Source organism: Solanum lycopersicum, chromosome 3, assembly GCF_036512215.1.
Source record: "Solanum lycopersicum chromosome 3, SLM_r2.1".
Taxonomy (NCBI): Eukaryota; Viridiplantae; Streptophyta; class Magnoliopsida; order Solanales; family Solanaceae; genus Solanum; species Solanum lycopersicum.
In genome coordinates, this window is record NC_090802.1 from 62,233,624 (window position 1) to 62,250,867 (window position 17,244).

General features: G+C 36.4%; 3 protein-coding genes across 5 annotated transcripts; all 3 read right to left on the reverse strand.

Moving 5' to 3' along the window:
• Positions 1-406: 406 nt before the first annotated feature.
• LOC101259425 (two-component response regulator-like APRR1) lies at positions 407-7,313 on the reverse strand. The gene is made up of 6 exons (XM_004235935.5): positions 6,338-7,313; positions 5,326-5,487; positions 5,104-5,237; positions 4,669-4,836; positions 3,241-3,337; positions 407-1,951 (listed from the first exon to the last, which is right to left on the reverse strand). Exons 1-6 carry the CDS (start codon positions 6,471-6,473, stop codon positions 987-989), a joined length of 1,662 nt encoding a protein of 553 aa, XP_004235983.2. The 5' UTR covers positions 6,474-7,313; the 3' UTR covers positions 407-986.
• A 3,232-nt stretch (positions 7,314-10,545) lies between these two features.
• On the reverse strand, positions 10,546-14,751 carry LOC101261403 (protein NEN1-like). 3 transcript variants are annotated; one of them, XR_740701.4, is made up of 7 exons: positions 14,472-14,751; positions 14,171-14,328; positions 13,424-13,470; positions 12,866-12,929; positions 11,589-12,220; positions 10,931-11,237; positions 10,546-10,782 (listed from the first exon to the last, which is right to left on the reverse strand). XR_740701.4 is itself a non-coding variant. In XM_004236430.5 (6 exons), the coding sequence occupies exons 1-6, from the start codon at positions 14,749-14,751 to the stop codon at positions 11,003-11,005; spliced, it is 1,416 nt and encodes a 471-aa protein (XP_004236478.2). In that variant the 3' UTR covers positions 10,716-11,002. The 3 variants fall into 3 exon arrangements, 1 of the variants encoding a protein (XP_004236478.2); XR_740702.4 differs by having other exon boundaries at positions 10,923-11,237; XM_004236430.5 differs by having other exon boundaries at positions 10,716-11,237.
• Positions 14,752-15,497: 746 nt separating this feature from the next.
• On the reverse strand, positions 15,498-17,156 carry LOC101261111 (pentatricopeptide repeat-containing protein At5g66520-like). Its single transcript, XM_004236429.4, has one exon. The coding sequence runs from the start codon at positions 17,154-17,156 to the stop codon at positions 15,498-15,500; it is 1,659 nt and encodes a 552-aa protein (XP_004236477.2).
• Positions 17,157-17,244: the final 88 nt, after the last annotated feature.

Sequence of the window (17,244 nt, forward strand, 5' to 3'; positions counted from 1 at the left end):
CTTAATGTCTTTTGTGCATATCTTCAGAAAAAACTTGGGGTGATAAAAGTGTGTATATACATAGGTTTTATTTTTTGCAAAATAGTATATTAGGGTCGAGAGAAGGTAAATCTCAAATCTTGTACTTGAATAGTATGTTCTGAGATCATGCATTTTTGTACAAGGGCCATTTTTCACCTGTGAAACTCATCTACTCTCGGTTGAACATGGGTCAGCAACGGTCTGCAAATACCACACCCTGTGACTATTTTGCCTATGGAAAAGCTCTCCTGGTTATGTCCGATGAAAAAAACCACAGAGAGCTCCCAAAACTCACAATATTGTGTCAAGGCAACAGGCTCTAACTACACCCTAAACAAAGTAAAACATGCATAACTTTCAGGTGATGCTTACCAATATGCCACCGTTAAGGATAGAAGCAGCAAACAATGATTATACTAAGCTTTGGCTATATCTCAGAGTTGACCACGCAATCTATACAGCTTCCATCTTTTGTTTTTTATATTGTAAAATTTAAAGCAGTTTTCAGAAAAAATGTCACCGTAATTTTCATTACCTTGTTCGACTGTGAAATCACTGGCTCTGGCCACCTCACTCCAAGATAGTTCCTAAATTCCAGTGACATTAGACAGGAAAAGCCAGAGCCGCTATAACACAATTAAGTTCTCCTGTCCAGATTGTTTCTCTTAGAATCTTGATTTTAGCTTTATACATTTCCTTGTTAATATAGTGAGATATGATATGCTGAAAAGCAGTGGGATCAGGAGGATTTTTTCATTTTTCATTGCACAACTGATCATGCATGTAGACCAAGTCTCTGAAGGTAAGTTGAAAAAGCAAGCCTGTTCCATTCGTGGGCATGTTGATCAAAACTGAAGCATCATTCCTTCTGCATTTATCCTCAAAGGTATAACAGCTTTTTGCAATGGTATTCTGAGAACACGAGCCATTCATTGACATGGAAAACTACCAAAAGATTGCAATCATCATAGACACATTGATGGATCATCCTCGGGTGAATCAAAGTTTCCAGTTTGTTCCTCCTCATCCTCCTCTTCTTCATCAACATCATAATCAGCTGACGCAGGATGCCCATTAAGATCCACATTCACACCATTGACCTTCCTTACAAACTGTCCTCTCACACGAGGTCTCCGTTCTGCCAGCTTTTTTCGGTTAACATACCTGATCTTCTTGTCAAAACATCTTTCCTTCCTCTTCTGTCTAAACTTCAACAGTGCGGCCTTTCTACGATCAACTTTGCTCCACTTACCTTCAGCCGAAGGCGAATTTCCAGTTGTGGGCCATTGATGTGGTGTTGGCATTTCGCCAGGTCGTAAGCATAGGCCCATAGGGTAGTAAGGAAATGATGACATCCCATGCATATGAGGGGGACATGGTGGCATATGATTGTATTGAGGTGATGCAGCTGGATTAGCATGGTTGTGGAAATCTTGCAGGTTCTTCTGATACATTTGTGCTGATGGTGGCATCATGACTTGATTCATCGCTCCAGGCATAAAATAGGGATAAGCATTTTGAACGTGAAAATTCACAGTATCACGCTGGGCTTCATTGTGCAGAGACATGTACCCCTGCGAGAATTCCTCCATCTTCGAGTTCCTCTGCTGCGGTAATTCTAGTGATAAAGGGGGAGTAGAGGACCTTTCCATGGAATACGAATCTGGTAAACTGTTACTACTTGGATAGTCATCGACATGTGAATGATTTTCAACGGCATCTCCATTAACTTGCATTTGAGTTTCAATCTCTAAATGCCCTACAGCTGCATTGGTCTTCCCTTCCATCCTTGGTTGGTGAGCCACATTTTCATTGGTAGAGATCATTCCTTGGTCATTGCTTTTAGGCATGCCTGATTTGACATAGGTAAAGAATGCCGAGGACTCACCTATCTTCAGTTCACTCTTCTTAGGAAATGAAGAAATTCGTCCTGTTCAATAAGCATAACATTAAACTTAAACCCATCTGTAGAAATAGGAGAGGTTAATCTCATATTGTTATAATTCTCAGAAGCACACCAGGCAAAGCATAACCATACTAATCAATTTCTGGGTCTGTTACATATACTAGAGCACAGAGATTACCATTGAAGTTGCTTATTAAAGAACTCATTTAAAAGGGGTATTTGAACACAAAAGTGTAAAGGCATTTGTACATCCGTTAACAAGTACTCAATGATTGCCCTAAACCATTCCAACAACAAGATACCTATTGTAAACTGTAATCCCACAAGTGGGGTCTAGGGAGGGTAGGATGAGTGCTCTCTACCTTTGTGGGGTAGAGAGGCAGAATTGCGAGAAAATTATGACAAGTAAAATAGTAATGCACAAAGAAAATGCAACAGCAGATAGTAATATACACAAGAATAAAGACAAGTGTACTAAATAGTACTACCAAATAAGAAGAGGAGGCTAGCCCCCTAAACCATTCCAATGATAAAATACGTCAACTCAACTTTAGGCAAAGAAATGCATGACCTACTCAAACTTTTCCTCAGCATATGCAAAATCTACAAACAGAGGTAAGGCTTTCTATTACTTGTTTACACTAACACTACCTTAGACATGCCTCACATTTCCACTAAATAGTTTATACTCCATAATTTGAGTGTTAAAAAGACTAAATATGTTGCTCATGCTCTCCAAGAACATTGTTGTACCTGTATCGGATCCTAAAAAAATGCACCACTTTTGGAGATTCGACACACACCAATCGATATTTTGAAAAGTCCAAGCAACATATCACTGGCTAATGATTTCAGGCTAAAGTAACAGCAATATACACAAATACCTAGAAGATACCTTTCAAGCATGAAGAAAAATTGGAAAAACAGAATGATTTTAGGCTTAAGCAACAGAAGTATACTCTAATGCCACCACTTTTGAGCACCCCTAGAGCATGGAGGAAAGTGAAAATGCAACCCGAGTAACTAGCTACACTTGTCTTTTCCTTGTTTGGTTTGGGGAAGAATGTCGCGTGTGTATGGGCAGGAGGCTAAGTGATGTATAGGTAACCTACTCTGTCAACCCAATGTTGCTTCCTTTAACAAATAGTACTAAACAAACTTGACAATAGAAAAAAAAAACTAATGAAAGGTAGTATTCACTTTCTAGAGAGATCAGTGAATCATTATGTTCCTCAGGTTGAAAATAATGGCAAGTAAATTGCATTACAACAATCAAGGAGATTGAATGACTTAAAGCCATATGAATCACTGACCTGTCTGTCGATTATTAGTTCCTGGCACATTATACTGACACTCAAATGGAACCACAACCAGAGTCTCTACAGCAGTAGTAGTGGTGGCAGCATTGATCTGAAAATATAGTAACCAAGAGATGGGAAATGCAAAACCATCATATGTCAGTTTATTCCTCTCTAATCAGGAAGGAAACTATTGCTGAATGTTAGAAAACAGAATCAAGTTCATAGATAGGCCTGAACAAAGGTTATTATATCACGATAGAATGTCAGAAAATTGCACTTCCAAGGATTTGCAATGTGGATATCGTTCTTTTAATCTTTGTATCAGATAATAATTTTGACAAATAATTGTCAGACAAGAGTAACGATTAAGTCTCACTAAAAAATTTGAAGGTTGAGTGTAAGGATGCAAAGAAGCCCCTTCACTCTAAATCACTAATGCTTTCTCTCAGTATGTTGTTATTCACTTGGAATTGATGCAGAACTAATGTTCATTACAATTATTATATAGTGTGCGTAGCTGTTTCAGATCTGCTAGCAGGAATTAAATTGCTTTAGCAATTTATTTGGTTGTCAATAAATTGCTTTAGCATATTACCATCCTTTACAGTGGTCTGAAATTATTGCAAGATAAGCTCAACAATTTGGCAGTTACAGCAGGGAAACACGAAAAGAATATTTTAGTAAAGGGCCATGCCTATATCTGTTAATCATGACATATAAACAATAGCTTAAATCAGCTCATTATCATTAAGAAAGGAGGAAAACAACTATTAACTCTATCTAAAAATTTAATAAACAGCACATTGACAAATGGAGGTAGATCCCAGAAGATGACTAAGTGGTTGCTGAGTGAATTTGTGCTGCAGCTAGAAAACATAATTTGCAAGTAATTTTCAAAACAAAAGGAGCTTCTGGTGCTTCCAGGAATTTATGTTCATCATCCAGGTATTGGGATATTGATGCTGCTAGTTACCATGAATAATTCCAAGAGATCTGAGTTTGGTCTGTGACCACACTAAACCATATTCAAATAAAAACCTATCTTGCTAAAGAAACCATAAGTATGTAAACCTAAAAGTATCACCCACATCAACACGATTAGTCAAAGGTCTGATGACAGTTCACCTTCCAGTTTTCCTGGAGGAGGAAACAGAGAGTGTCAACGGCAGCAGAGTGATGGCATTAAGTTTTGTAAAAAAAATTTAACTCCACACTACAACCAAGAAGTCACCCGTAAAATTTCATATACCACTTGGTTATGTCAACTTTCAATTCTGAAGCCTCCACACTTTCAATGCCTATCTCAAAATTACAGACTTACAAAAGAACAAGTCACTGATGCACACAAAACAGTCACCTTGAATACAGAGGAAATATGAAAGCACAATGATGATTTTTAATAGAAATGTTATGAAAATTTGGACTGCCATGGAAAATTACCTCATCTTCGAACTGAATAGACGGACATACTTCCAGATTGACACTCTTCCGGGACTTATCATCAGTATCATCAGAGAAAAGAGTAGTGCTATTTGTATTATGATCACTGGGATCTGATATAATCAAATCAAAGTCGTAACTCAGGATGTTCTTCTCTGCTAGTCCAAGCTGTACATGGAACAAAAGAAATGCAAGGAACATTAAATGGATGTTTGTCATAGACCATATAAGAATCCAAAATTATAGGGTAGAGAAGTCCCCTGCATGCAACTAAGGAAAATGATGTCAAAAATAAAAAGGGTTCAAACACTTTTTGTTTCTTCATTAAGAGCATGTACCTAGACCCTTCTATTACACTAAATCAATCTAAGTCTTTCAAGTAAGAGAAATGCAATTGCTAAGAAGAATTTTTAAGCGATCAAATAAAATACATGCCATTTGCCTTCTTCTCCACATGTGAGTCCACAAGTTCAACAGCTCATTAGTGCGGAGAGGCTTCACAAGGTAGTCAGCTGCTCCAAATTTGAGGCACTTAACGACAATAGAAACTTCATCTTGTGACGACATCACTAGGAAAGGGAAAAAAACAACGAAATATTTTACTGCTCTTTCAGTACCGTCGAAATCAAGTTATAATTTATACAAAGTTATGCTTACTGATCACAGGAATGCGTCGCAGTTCTTTATCCTTCATAATGTATTTCAACATCTTGTATCCTTTGGTAATAGGAAGGTCAACTTCAGAAAGAATGATATCTATATCAGGTCCTTCAGCATTCAGTGCATCAATCACCTGTCTGGGTGACCTCACTAAAGTCACTGAAAAGAAACAATTACCACCATCAACACAAGAACATCCATCAACACAAGAACATGCAGTGCTGCCTTAAAAAATATCATGTGTATTATAAGCCCAGTAGCGAACTGCAGACTAACCTAGGCGCAAAAAAAGAGTAACTTACTAACAGTAACACAAGCATCTTACCCCAGTCACTGTTAGCCCCCAGGTGTTCTGTATACTTAAGTTTGTTTTCATTGTTCATCAATCTATTCTGAGATGGAAATTAATTAATACCAACTAAGCTAATATGTGCAAACTATTTCCTTTTTAAAGATCCAGTTCTACACTCCATTACCATTTTCTTCTTATTTTGTTGCGAAGGGGGAAGAACTGGGGATTGATGAACTTGAACCTTTTGGCAAAGTTGCAAAACTGAATTCTGCCCCACTCCTCCCCAAGACCTTCAATAATTAGATGAGTGAAAGAAAGCCTCTATCACTATTATTACAAGACATCAACATTTAATTAGAAGTGAGCTGAGAGATAAACTGAATGAACATTAATTTTCAAAATGATCAAGGAGAAGTAACATGATTAGGTTGGAAAATCAGAGCTCATATTTGATAAAGCAAGTGATCTATCATCCGTAAAAACACGAGAGTCCAATTAAAATTAACAAAACCATTCCACTCAAAAGTCAGAACAACAGTACTTATAAGACCTTAGTTCACATCAATCTACTACCTGCTTTAGGACAAAACATAAATCATCTCATAAAAAAATCGCATACAACACATCCATATTACTAGCAATAATGGAATAAAAGAAAAAACATAAACTAGGAACTCAAAGAACTTCACTAAAAACAAAAGCTGACTGAAAGATTACCTTGATAAGAACATTTGCACAAGAGTGTTAAAACTTCCTGCGAGCTACTGAGATCTTTATCACACAGTAAAATCCGCACTTTACTCCTATCAATGAACCCATCCCCACTCTTAATAATCTTATTCTTCTCCATCATCACCAGGAAAATACTCAAATCAACTAACTCCAAAATTCCAGCTCCAAACCCCCACACTCCCCCAATATCACAACTACAAAACCTCCATTAAAACCACTTCCATCTCTTCACTAATCACTACTAGTTAAATCAAAACTTAGGGTTTCTAATTCATCCGGTTTCATTAGCGGATCACCTAGTCAATCTTATCCAACGCAAGTATATACATCCCGTTTCCTTGTCCTGTACTACACAAACAAGCAGCAAAATCTCCGGCACATCGGATATAATCAACAACCGGAAAAATTCATAAATTCACAAAACATCACCATTCTCCGACCGATCCGCTGGCGCACGTTAGCAAGAAACTACTTCCGGTAAATCTGTACAACAATTCCTAAATCGATTCTACCTAACCTAGACTAAAAGTCAAGTTAGCAACAACAAAAAAAAAAAAAACTCTTCTGGTTCGTAAGGTTGTGAGTGGTCGTCGAAAAGCTTCAGCTTTTTCTCAGGCCGACGAAAAATAAAATAATTTTAATATAGCACTTTTTAGGTAGATGGTTAGAGCTAAAGTGCGCTGTGTTTTAGGGGTAAAAATATCCGAGCCGTAGAATAAGGAACGAATGAACGGTGACGATTGGATGAAGTAGGCGTAGGTGGCACGCGGCGTAAGATAGTGGAAAGTAAGTTACGTGGAAAAGAAAAGTGAAAAGAAAAAGAGCAAAAAGGGCAAAAAGTGAGTGGGAGGATATTTAGGGGGTGTGGGAGGATATTTTGTTAGAGATAGAGGAGATGCCACGTCACATGGAGATCTGGTAAAGGCGTGTTTGGATGGTGAATTTGTTGAAAAAAGGAAAAAAAAATATGTATAAGGGTTCTTATTGGTTATTGGATTTGGATTTTGGATTCGGGTCCCAAGAAATAAGAAATTGGAAGGCCCAATTTTTCACGCACGCGTATAGATTCCTCACGTGTGAAACCAACTTGCCATAAATCTTCAACCATGTTATTCTTTTTCTCATCTTATCCATTCACATCTTCTTTTTTTTGGTTTTCCTACTCTCAACGTTCCTTTTTACATGTCATCGCATAAATAATTGTTCACTTATTATCCTTATGCTTTATTAGCCTTAAAAATATATATTTAATCAACTTAGAAAAGTTAAGTAAATGATTCATGTTCATTGGTAATAAAACTAAATTAATTCATATATTCATTGATTGATTGCGTTCCAAAAATAAATTAAATAAAAGTCGAATAGTAAACTTACTTAGTTTTTTAATACATGTGAAATTCAAAATGATGACATATAAATGAAAACAGAGCGAGTACCTTTTTAGAAAAAAATTGCACGAGATGAATGAAGTAATTGAGAACTTGACGTCTCAAGTGAAAGATAAATAATAATGACTATTTTTTTTAATATGTCTTAGCAATAAGAAGAAAGAATTTAGTTACATGTATTATGCATCATGAGATTGTTATCTTTATTCCTCATTTGTTAGGTTAAAATGGTATATATAAGGGTGTTTTGGAAGTATATTAATTTATTGGTAATTTTTGTCATTGGCCCAAAGTTAGAACTAGACAATGATATCTTCACTTTTTTTTCTGCTAGAAAATCCTAGAATTTTGTGCTCCAGCTAATGTCATTCTGTAAATTTTATTAGTGCCACTTGTTCAATTGCAATTTGTTATAACCCAAGTCACCATCCAATAGGGGCCTCAATAAACCCTACCATCTTAATAATCTCCTTCATTCCTCTAATGAGATGTACATTCAAACAATAAATGTGAGATTGTCTAAAGGACATATTGCTTTTATCAACAAGTCCCCATAGTGTTAGCTTGTCTATGATAAGCAACTTGTCATGATAAAAAAAATTTTAGTAAATTTTTCAAACTGTTATTACGGTTTTTAGATTTCTCGCTAATAATAGCTGAATGAAATTAAAATTGAGATAAAAAAAAGTGTGTTATTGACCATTGATGTAAGTTGTGGATTGAATTGAATGTAAGTTGGCTTCACACGTAAAGAATATGTATATAAGTGGTGGGGAAAATAGAGGCTTTGAATTAAATTTTGGAAGCCGAATCGAATTCAATAACCAATAAGAAACATTTTACATATTGCACCATGTGATCCTTCACAAATTCACAATCCAACAAATCTTTTTACACATGGCATCTCCTCTATCTCTAACAAACATATCCTCCCTAAATATACCTCACACTTTTCTTTTACCCTTTTTGATCTTTTTCCCTTTTCACTCTTTTTTCTTCCTACTTTCCACGTATTATATTCTACTATCTTACAACCACATAAATTCATGTGTTCTATCTTGATCCCTATGAAATCAAACAAAATATATTCTTCGATGAGAGATGTTTTTTCTATTGTGCGGAGGTGATTAGTTATAATATGATATAATTTTAATATATTGAGGATATAATTCTGAATGAAAAGGGATAAAAATCGAGAATGAAGCTAATCATATATTATTATAAGTGGAAGCTCTCAACTTCAAAATTGAATTACTATTTAGCCCTTACAACAAATTAAAAAGTAATTAAATTTTTAATTAATTAGATAATATTATTGAACAACATTTTCTGTCAATTAATTTGAAAGTTGAAAAGACTTAATCACTTTATTAGAAAATTTGAAAAGATGCATGAAAAATGAAAGGAGTTTAATCATTTATGTATGGAATTTAAAGGGTTACATCACTGTAAATAGGCTTATATACTTCATTGTATGGAATTCAAATGGCTACATCAGTACCATGGCTGAGATATACTCATATTCATCATTTGAATTGTCACAAAGAAAAAGTTTTTCAGGCTTGATGAATTCAAAAAATGAAACCATCTTAGATTCTTGGGCAAATATGCTTGGTTCCTTGATAGGAGAATCATGGTTTGGGATATCAGGATTGATATATGAAGAATAAACTCCAGAAGATGGATCACCAGAATTGTTATTTATTCATGGTTATATTATTACAAATCTTGCATATGATTGAAAACATCTACCATGATGATCACCTGTTCGGAGATAATCTCCCCCACCACCCGATGGTCCTAGGATACTAATACACACACACACGCATATATAGTTAGTTAGTTAGTTAGTTAGTTAGGAGGGTAAAGTAACAACTGTTTTTTTCTTTGACATTTTCATATATGTATTTAGCCAAAAAAAATTGAACCAAATTTTATTTTCATTTAAACGTGTAATATACACATGCAAAGCACATGTCGAGAACTAGTTGGTGATTAGCAAGTAGTCAAGTGACATGGTAGTATGTGTGAGGTAAGGGAATTTCACTAAATTATAAGTTTGAAGAAGAGTTTTAGTTCGAAGTACAGAGAGAGAGGATGACTACTAAATTATTTGGTTCGACATGGAAAATTGAGTGATGAGAATTTGTTTTAATAAAGCCGTGAAACTTCTCCTCTTCATAGATAATAGAGAGACAAATTGATATATTTATTAAATTCGTAAGAACTAACCGGGGGCTCAAATCCACAACTTCTCCTTTGACATGGTAGTGCTTTGATGCTTTCCCTTTTTAGCATTATTATTTAGTAATCATGTGGTTACTTTTCTTTTACATGCCTTTTTAAAGTCGAGAGTTTATCAAAATAAATCTCTCTTCACTATAACAGATAAGGTTAAGGTCTACTTGTATTCTATTATACATGTTATGATCTTACTTATGAGATTAGAGTACACATAAATCTTTTTAATAAGATTGATTCCAAGAGAGCTTACCAGTTAACATGTCCTTTTCTCATCCTTCATTTTCATAACAATTATTTGTGCCAATATGCCTTTCCATTGCCTTTCATTCTTGAGAAAAAGCTAAATAAAAGCAATTTAAAGTTTTTATGTGAGCTACTAGATAAATAATCATACAGCAAAGGACCACACGGTGGCGTGCGGTCACGTGGCCGTTTGAGAGACAAAAGTTACAAAACAATCAGAGCACCACATATTATGTCTCACACTTATACATGACATAATTCCATAAAATGAAAAATTAAGAGCTGAATTAACAAAACAAGTAAAAGCTAATCCAAATTAGGAAAAGATGTTTGTATTATATTTTATTAGACAACAAGGTGAGAAAAGTTAAATTATGGTGTAGTAGTAGTAGTATTATAATTGAAACATCATCCACTTCCCACATGCAAGTGGTGCTAAGAGACAAAAGTTGCTCAACAACAACTATATACCTGATGAAATTAGAGTATACGCAAATCTTACTCCTGTCTTTATCTTGTTGAAGCAAAAAGGCACAAAAGTTACTCAGTTGGTACCTAAAAAGCGAGTTAAGGAGGTAAACATTAGTTGCTTCTGTGTTTGGAAGCAGTTGATTTAAAAATCATTTACAAAGTCAAAGTATGACTGCTATCATTTTGTCAATTCATCCAGCAAGAGACAGCAAATTAAATCTCACATTCTCACCCTAGACAGATTTCACAGCGATTTTCTTGTGAAATCTCATAAACAGTTAAGTCAAATCTGGGATCCAAATTATCAGGTGGAATGTACAATCAACTTGTTTGCAACTAAGCGGATGCCAGCATTTTGTTGAACGTCATATGAATCCAATGAGAAGTAAGCGTCCACGAATGTTCCCGCTGTTATCAAGGATTCCAGTTCTTCCACATCAAATCTACTAAAGATCACGAGCTTCTCTGTTGTGGAAGATTCTTTCTGGTATATCTCCGTGATCCAACGGAAAATATTGCCATCTATAACAGTTGGTAAACTGCATGTTTACACATGTTAGAAGTTAGCTAATAGCACAAGAGGACTATCATCAGTAAAAGGTCTGGTGTATTTCACAACTCTTATGTCCTAACTTATAATAAGAATCTTGGGATAACCTTAAAACTGAAGAACTTCGTAAGTAACTCATGTAGTGACTCGATCGGGATAAGGGCACATAATTTGTTAGTGACATATATCCACATTCTAATATTAGAAATCCTGAGGTGAGAAGGGATGAATTTTTTTTTAACATGAACTATACATGTAAGAAAATGGCAAGCATTTTACCTGGTCTTGGAAAACTAAGCATATTAACTTGTAGAGGGGGGAGAAAAAGATCTAAACTTACTTTAAACGGACAGTAGGATAGTTCATAAATCCAGGCTTTCTAGTGACCACAGGCCTCCACTCTGAGCTGCTACCTGAGTCCACAGATAGCTTTTGAGCCCGATCATCAACTACATCCAAGATTTTGCACAGGTCCGATGATGCATCAACCACAAAACTCAGTCGTGGCCAACCAACTTTATTGACATACTTCTTACTAATATCAAACCGCACCTTCATTCGTCTACAACAAACTAGTAGTTCACCATAGTCGTGCAATACTTGTATCTTCTGAGACCCACGATAAAAAGGGATAAGACTTACTGAGACAGAAGGTACGGAGATTTCATTTGGTTCTAAGAAGTCAGTCCAGCCAATGAAGTTCTCAGTTGCAGTTGTGGAAGATCCTGGAGAATATGAACCAGATTCATCTTCCATGACTTCTGACAGAAGGGATTCTTCCAATTTGTCCATGTTAAAAGGATTGATTTCTGCTGTAGATTCAACATGACTTTCTATCTTGGTGCTTGGTGAGGGTGTATCTGCACTGACGCCCGTCTTCTCTGGAGTAGCTCTCCCAATTGTTCGACTTCTTGTAATAGCATTAGGAGACACCCAGCTATTCTCTGTAAATATGTCTGGCAGGCTGGATTCCTGCAGCAAAGTTCAGCCCAAACAGAAGTTAGAAAAGCAAATAATATCAAATCTGAGTTCATAACATCAACGTGAATGCAATCCATTTAAGAATGAGCTAAGTGTCAGAGGGCCAATGGAAGTACCAGAACCAAAAGGAATGAAAATACAATAGGATCCAATCTGGGACACTGGATCAAAATCCAAACAAGGCTTAACTTTATTACCTGCAGAGCTTCAGTATTATATAAACATTTGATGAATTAAATTTTGGTCAGTCCACCAAAAGCCATCCTAAGGGTCATGACCGAGGCTCAGCAGTGGCAACCTGTCCTTTGACTATATATCAACACACAAAGTGTTGAACCAGTCAAGTTGTGACGAGTTCTACATCATATGTTATCCTAGTCGTCAAACTCTTGCCTTTGCCAGTAGTCAGCCAAAAGCCAACTCATATGGCAAGAAATTAATTTTCAATGTTCTCCAACTTTTAGCGCGATGCACCTAGTTTAGATGTATCCCACTCAAATATTAATGGCTGTCAAAGGACCCGACAAGGAACAATGAAAGTAACTTGACAAGTAATTAACTTTCAACACACCAACTTTTGCATCATCACCAATCATACAAACAAAAACCATTAGCTGTGATGGATGACTAGCTTACCATAAACAAGACAGTTGCACAGTACTTCAGCACTTCAAGATTCATTCGGACATCATCCAAACTCCTGAAAATAGTCGCAGGGAATATTCAATATCATTTGAAAGAGTAAATCTTGCAATTCCACATGAAAGAAGCATCCAAAGTATCAAACGAAGAGCACTTTACATTTCCTACAGCAGCAATTTCACAGTTTTTAAATTGGAGTAACTAAAATCTGTTAGAATAACAAGAGCGACCATCTCAATCCCCTGCTTCAACAAGGGCCAGAAAAAAGAATGCTAAAAACACGGTGGTAACTTACATAACAAAGTTGAAGAAAACAAGAAAAAGAAGACATGAAGCAAACTGTATTTACATATTCTATGATGCTTATTTTAGTATATTGAGCAAGAACAAGCACATTGAGAAGTTAAAAAGAAGGAAATAAGCCTAGTCCATGTTGTCCGACCTACTAGTCGATAAAGGTATACAGTGGGACCAAAGAACATAAAGCTCACGTTACAAAAATATTTTTCAACGAAGGGGATTAGCACATACAAAAAAGGAAAAACTTTTTACCTATGTAATTGCTGTCCAAGGCCAAAATAAGTAGCAAGAGAGGCCAGCTGATAAATGAAATTTAAAAAAAAAAACAGTCAGCAGCCAACCCAAGAAAGTAAGAATCCATCACTTGTACCCCTGAGATTACATCCACTACCGTACCCAAAACTTGAGCAACCTCTCCTATTTAGCAGAAGTGATCTGAACTGCAAGTGTAAAATGTCCAATATGCAATGTAAATTGTATAGTATGCTTGTAGTGAAAACTCTTGCTTGTTTCTCTGTGTGTGGTATCTAGTGATGGATACTTTTCCAATGTTCTCTTTTTTTTTAACTTCTTAATAAGACTAAAACAGATTTTGCAGAAATAGAAGTTAGAACAGAATTACATTAATCCGTTTTACTAACCTAAGAAAAGTGAGATTTGAGAGGATGAAAATTATCAGACTTCAAGTTTGAAAAAAGAAAACCCGGAAGGTAACAAAAGAAAGTATATGCTCCTAGATGACATGCTTCACAAAAATAGGACAGTTTATTAGGTTAATATAAACAAATAGTGGATGGAGTATTTGTAAACGAAGTCTTTTATTTCCGTTTCCTTCATTGTTCAGTGGCTTGAATAGAGAAAAAAGATGTTGATAACCATTGATGCAAACTCTTGCCAAATCTGATGAACAGAAAAATGCATCAACCACATTGATTTATTAACTACTAGTCCAGTAACTAATATTGCCTACTTTTCCATATAGGTGCAATATTTATATACCTTCATGTCACCAGCTCTCCTTCCAAATCTCTGAGTCAATAAGGCCAATGTATCAATAATTCCTTTAGGCTCTGGTGCTGGCTTATTAATCCCAGCAAATGCTTCCCGTATCCTGTGACAATCGAATTTCAGTATATTGTGGCCTGCCCATATTCTCCCTGCACAAACACATGACAAGCACATCAGCCCTTCGCTAATAAGCCATCCTAAAACTCAACAATCAAAAACACTGAAAATGAATAAACTTTCAAATGGCACGTAGAAAGAGATAAACATGGGAGCTGGTGGGTGTAAAGCTAACCATGGAGAATTTCATAGACTTTTTCAGCGATTTCAGCGAAGGTGGGAGCAGATGTGATTGCTTCCGGGTTAATGCCGTTACAGCGAACAGAGAGGGTGGGAATGAGGGAGAGATCAGTGGGTCGTACGAGAGTAGAATAAGTCTCTTGCTCGACGAGCTTCCTTGGACAAACAAGAATAGCCCCAAACTCTAAGATCGCAAATCCTTGTCCGGGTCGGGTCGGTACAGTAGTTTCAACATCGAAGAAGGCTACCTCCATCCTCTCATCGCCCATCATCATCAACTCCGAAAATCAAAAACTAGCAAGGAAAAATGGTTCTTGCTTCCGACAGGTTTTATGTATATCAGATATGTATATAGACGTGCATGAGAAATATTTTCACAGGGAACGAAGAAGCTTCCTTTATTTGCTTACTGATTTTGCAGGTTCAAATTTTTCTATTCATGGCCTATCCCGCCAACATTTTTATTTTCAAAAAAATAAACAATTTATCACATTCAGGATTTTATCACATATTATTTTCGAAAGTAATTTGATAAATTTAAAATATGTTTGATTTTTGGGCAGGGAGGGTATAAATTATAACTGCTGAGTGCTGAGCCATATTCTTTGTTTAGCGCGTCAAATGAATTATACTATACTGTTAGTAGTTCAAACGTGTATGTCACGACCCACCTCATTGATACGGTTCATTCAAATGTTGTTCGATGGAAAATTACATTTATGTATAGGTAAAATAATTTTTATAGGTAAAATAATTTTTAGGTATATATTTTGTTTGTATTTTTTTAGATTTTGAACCCCTCGTTGAAAATCCACAGCTCATGCCTATCTTCCTTGTTTGCTTCCAAATCTATATGAAGAAACTTGAGATGTATTCCAAAATTTGGGTAATGTCTATCTTTGTGAACAAATTCGGATCTGATCATATAAAACTGGCTAACTCGAACAAAGAAACTTTTATCATTTTGTTCTCAAACTATTCAATTGGGTGAGACGGATGTATTTTCGAAGACAAATGAACATCAAACTATTAATTCCCCCTCTGAAATATTTTGCGAGTAACCTTGCAATTTGGCTTGACTAGTGAGCAGACCAAGCATCTCATAGACTGAACAAGTATGCTTGTGACTTAGGTCACTGGCTAGAAAATTATGAGTCGTACCGTCAGCTTCTATTTTGCTTTGACCTGGAGACTTTTTAAGACCCATTCCATACATCTTCTGTCTCGTGATTACAACATCTTGCCACCTCTTTTCAGTTGCATATAGATTTGACAAGAGCACGAAGTAGCCAGCAGCTCTATCAGCTTCAAGCTCCACAGCCAACTTTTGAGCTATGCTAGAAGCTAGTCTCACATTTTTGTGTATCTTGCATCCACCAAGAAGAGCACCCCAAACAGCCTCATTTGGCTTCATAGGCATTGTCTCAACAAGTGTCGTGGCTTCATCAAAAAGTCCAGCACGACTGAGCATATCAACCATGCATCCATAGTGCTCAATCCTTGGCTCAATATCCCAAGTCTCTTTCATACATCTAAAGTATCGGTATCCCTCGTTGACATAACCAGCATGACTGCAAGCAAACAGAACACCTAAGAATGTTATCTCATCCGGCCTAACATCATTTCCTCCCCAGCTTTCCATCTGCTGGAAAATAGTAAGAGCTTCATGTGCATACCCTTGTTTTGCAAAACCTGTGATCATACTGGTCCAAGAAATGGAGTTTCTTCTAGGCATCTCTTCAAATACTCGATAAGCTTCCTCTATTTCACCACAACTAGCATACATATGTATAAGTGCATTGTAAAATGACACCAACACCGGCTCATTCCTCAACTGTGAGGACTCAACAACAGTTGAATGAATCCATTTCCCCAGATCCAGAGCTCCCGATTCAGCACATGCTGATAACACAGCCACTAAAGTCACCTGATCAAATTCCACATGACGCCTTTGCATCAGGCGAAACAATGCCAGCGCATGTTGACATCTTCCATTCTGCGTACATCCTGAAATCACTGTCGTCCAGGAAACAACATTCTTATGTGGCATCTCATCGAAAAGTCTAAGAGCCTCATCAGCATCCCCATTTCTAAAATACCCAAACAGCAATGAATTCCAAGTCACAACATTTTTCTCAGTCATTTCATCAAACATCTTCTGTGCATTATCAATGCAGTTTTCCCCTCCGGTTGTTGAATATAAATTAACCAAATTAGTCTGAACAAACACATTTAGCAAAGACCAATTTTTTACAATCTTCCCATGAACCTGCTGACCTTCCCTGAACAAACCCCCTTTTGCACAACCATTAAGTACATAGGAACATGTATACCCATCAGGCATGGCAGTTGATATCTCCATTTGATTAAAAAGTTCAATAGATTTCTGTGGGTTTTCGCTACGGGCATGACCCCTAATAATTTGGTTCCAAAGGGTGGTGCTTGGACTTCGAACTTGACTGAAAATATGGTCGGCATATTTGAGACTGTAAGATGTTAAGAAAGGAGAAAGTAATCTTACAAGAATGAAATTTTTCTGGGTAAATCCATTGGTGATAACGTGGGCGTGGATCTGTGTTAGCTGTTTGATAGATTTGCAGCTCTGCAAGAGAGAAAAGAGTCGTTGTTGGAGAGCTCTTGATCCTCTCTGCTTGGCGGGAACTGATTCTTCAACTGACATTCAATCTCACAAAATATAATTGAAATACGGTCCTTTTTATACTAGCAACTCATTATTTAAACTTGGTCTATACCATTACTATCTGCAG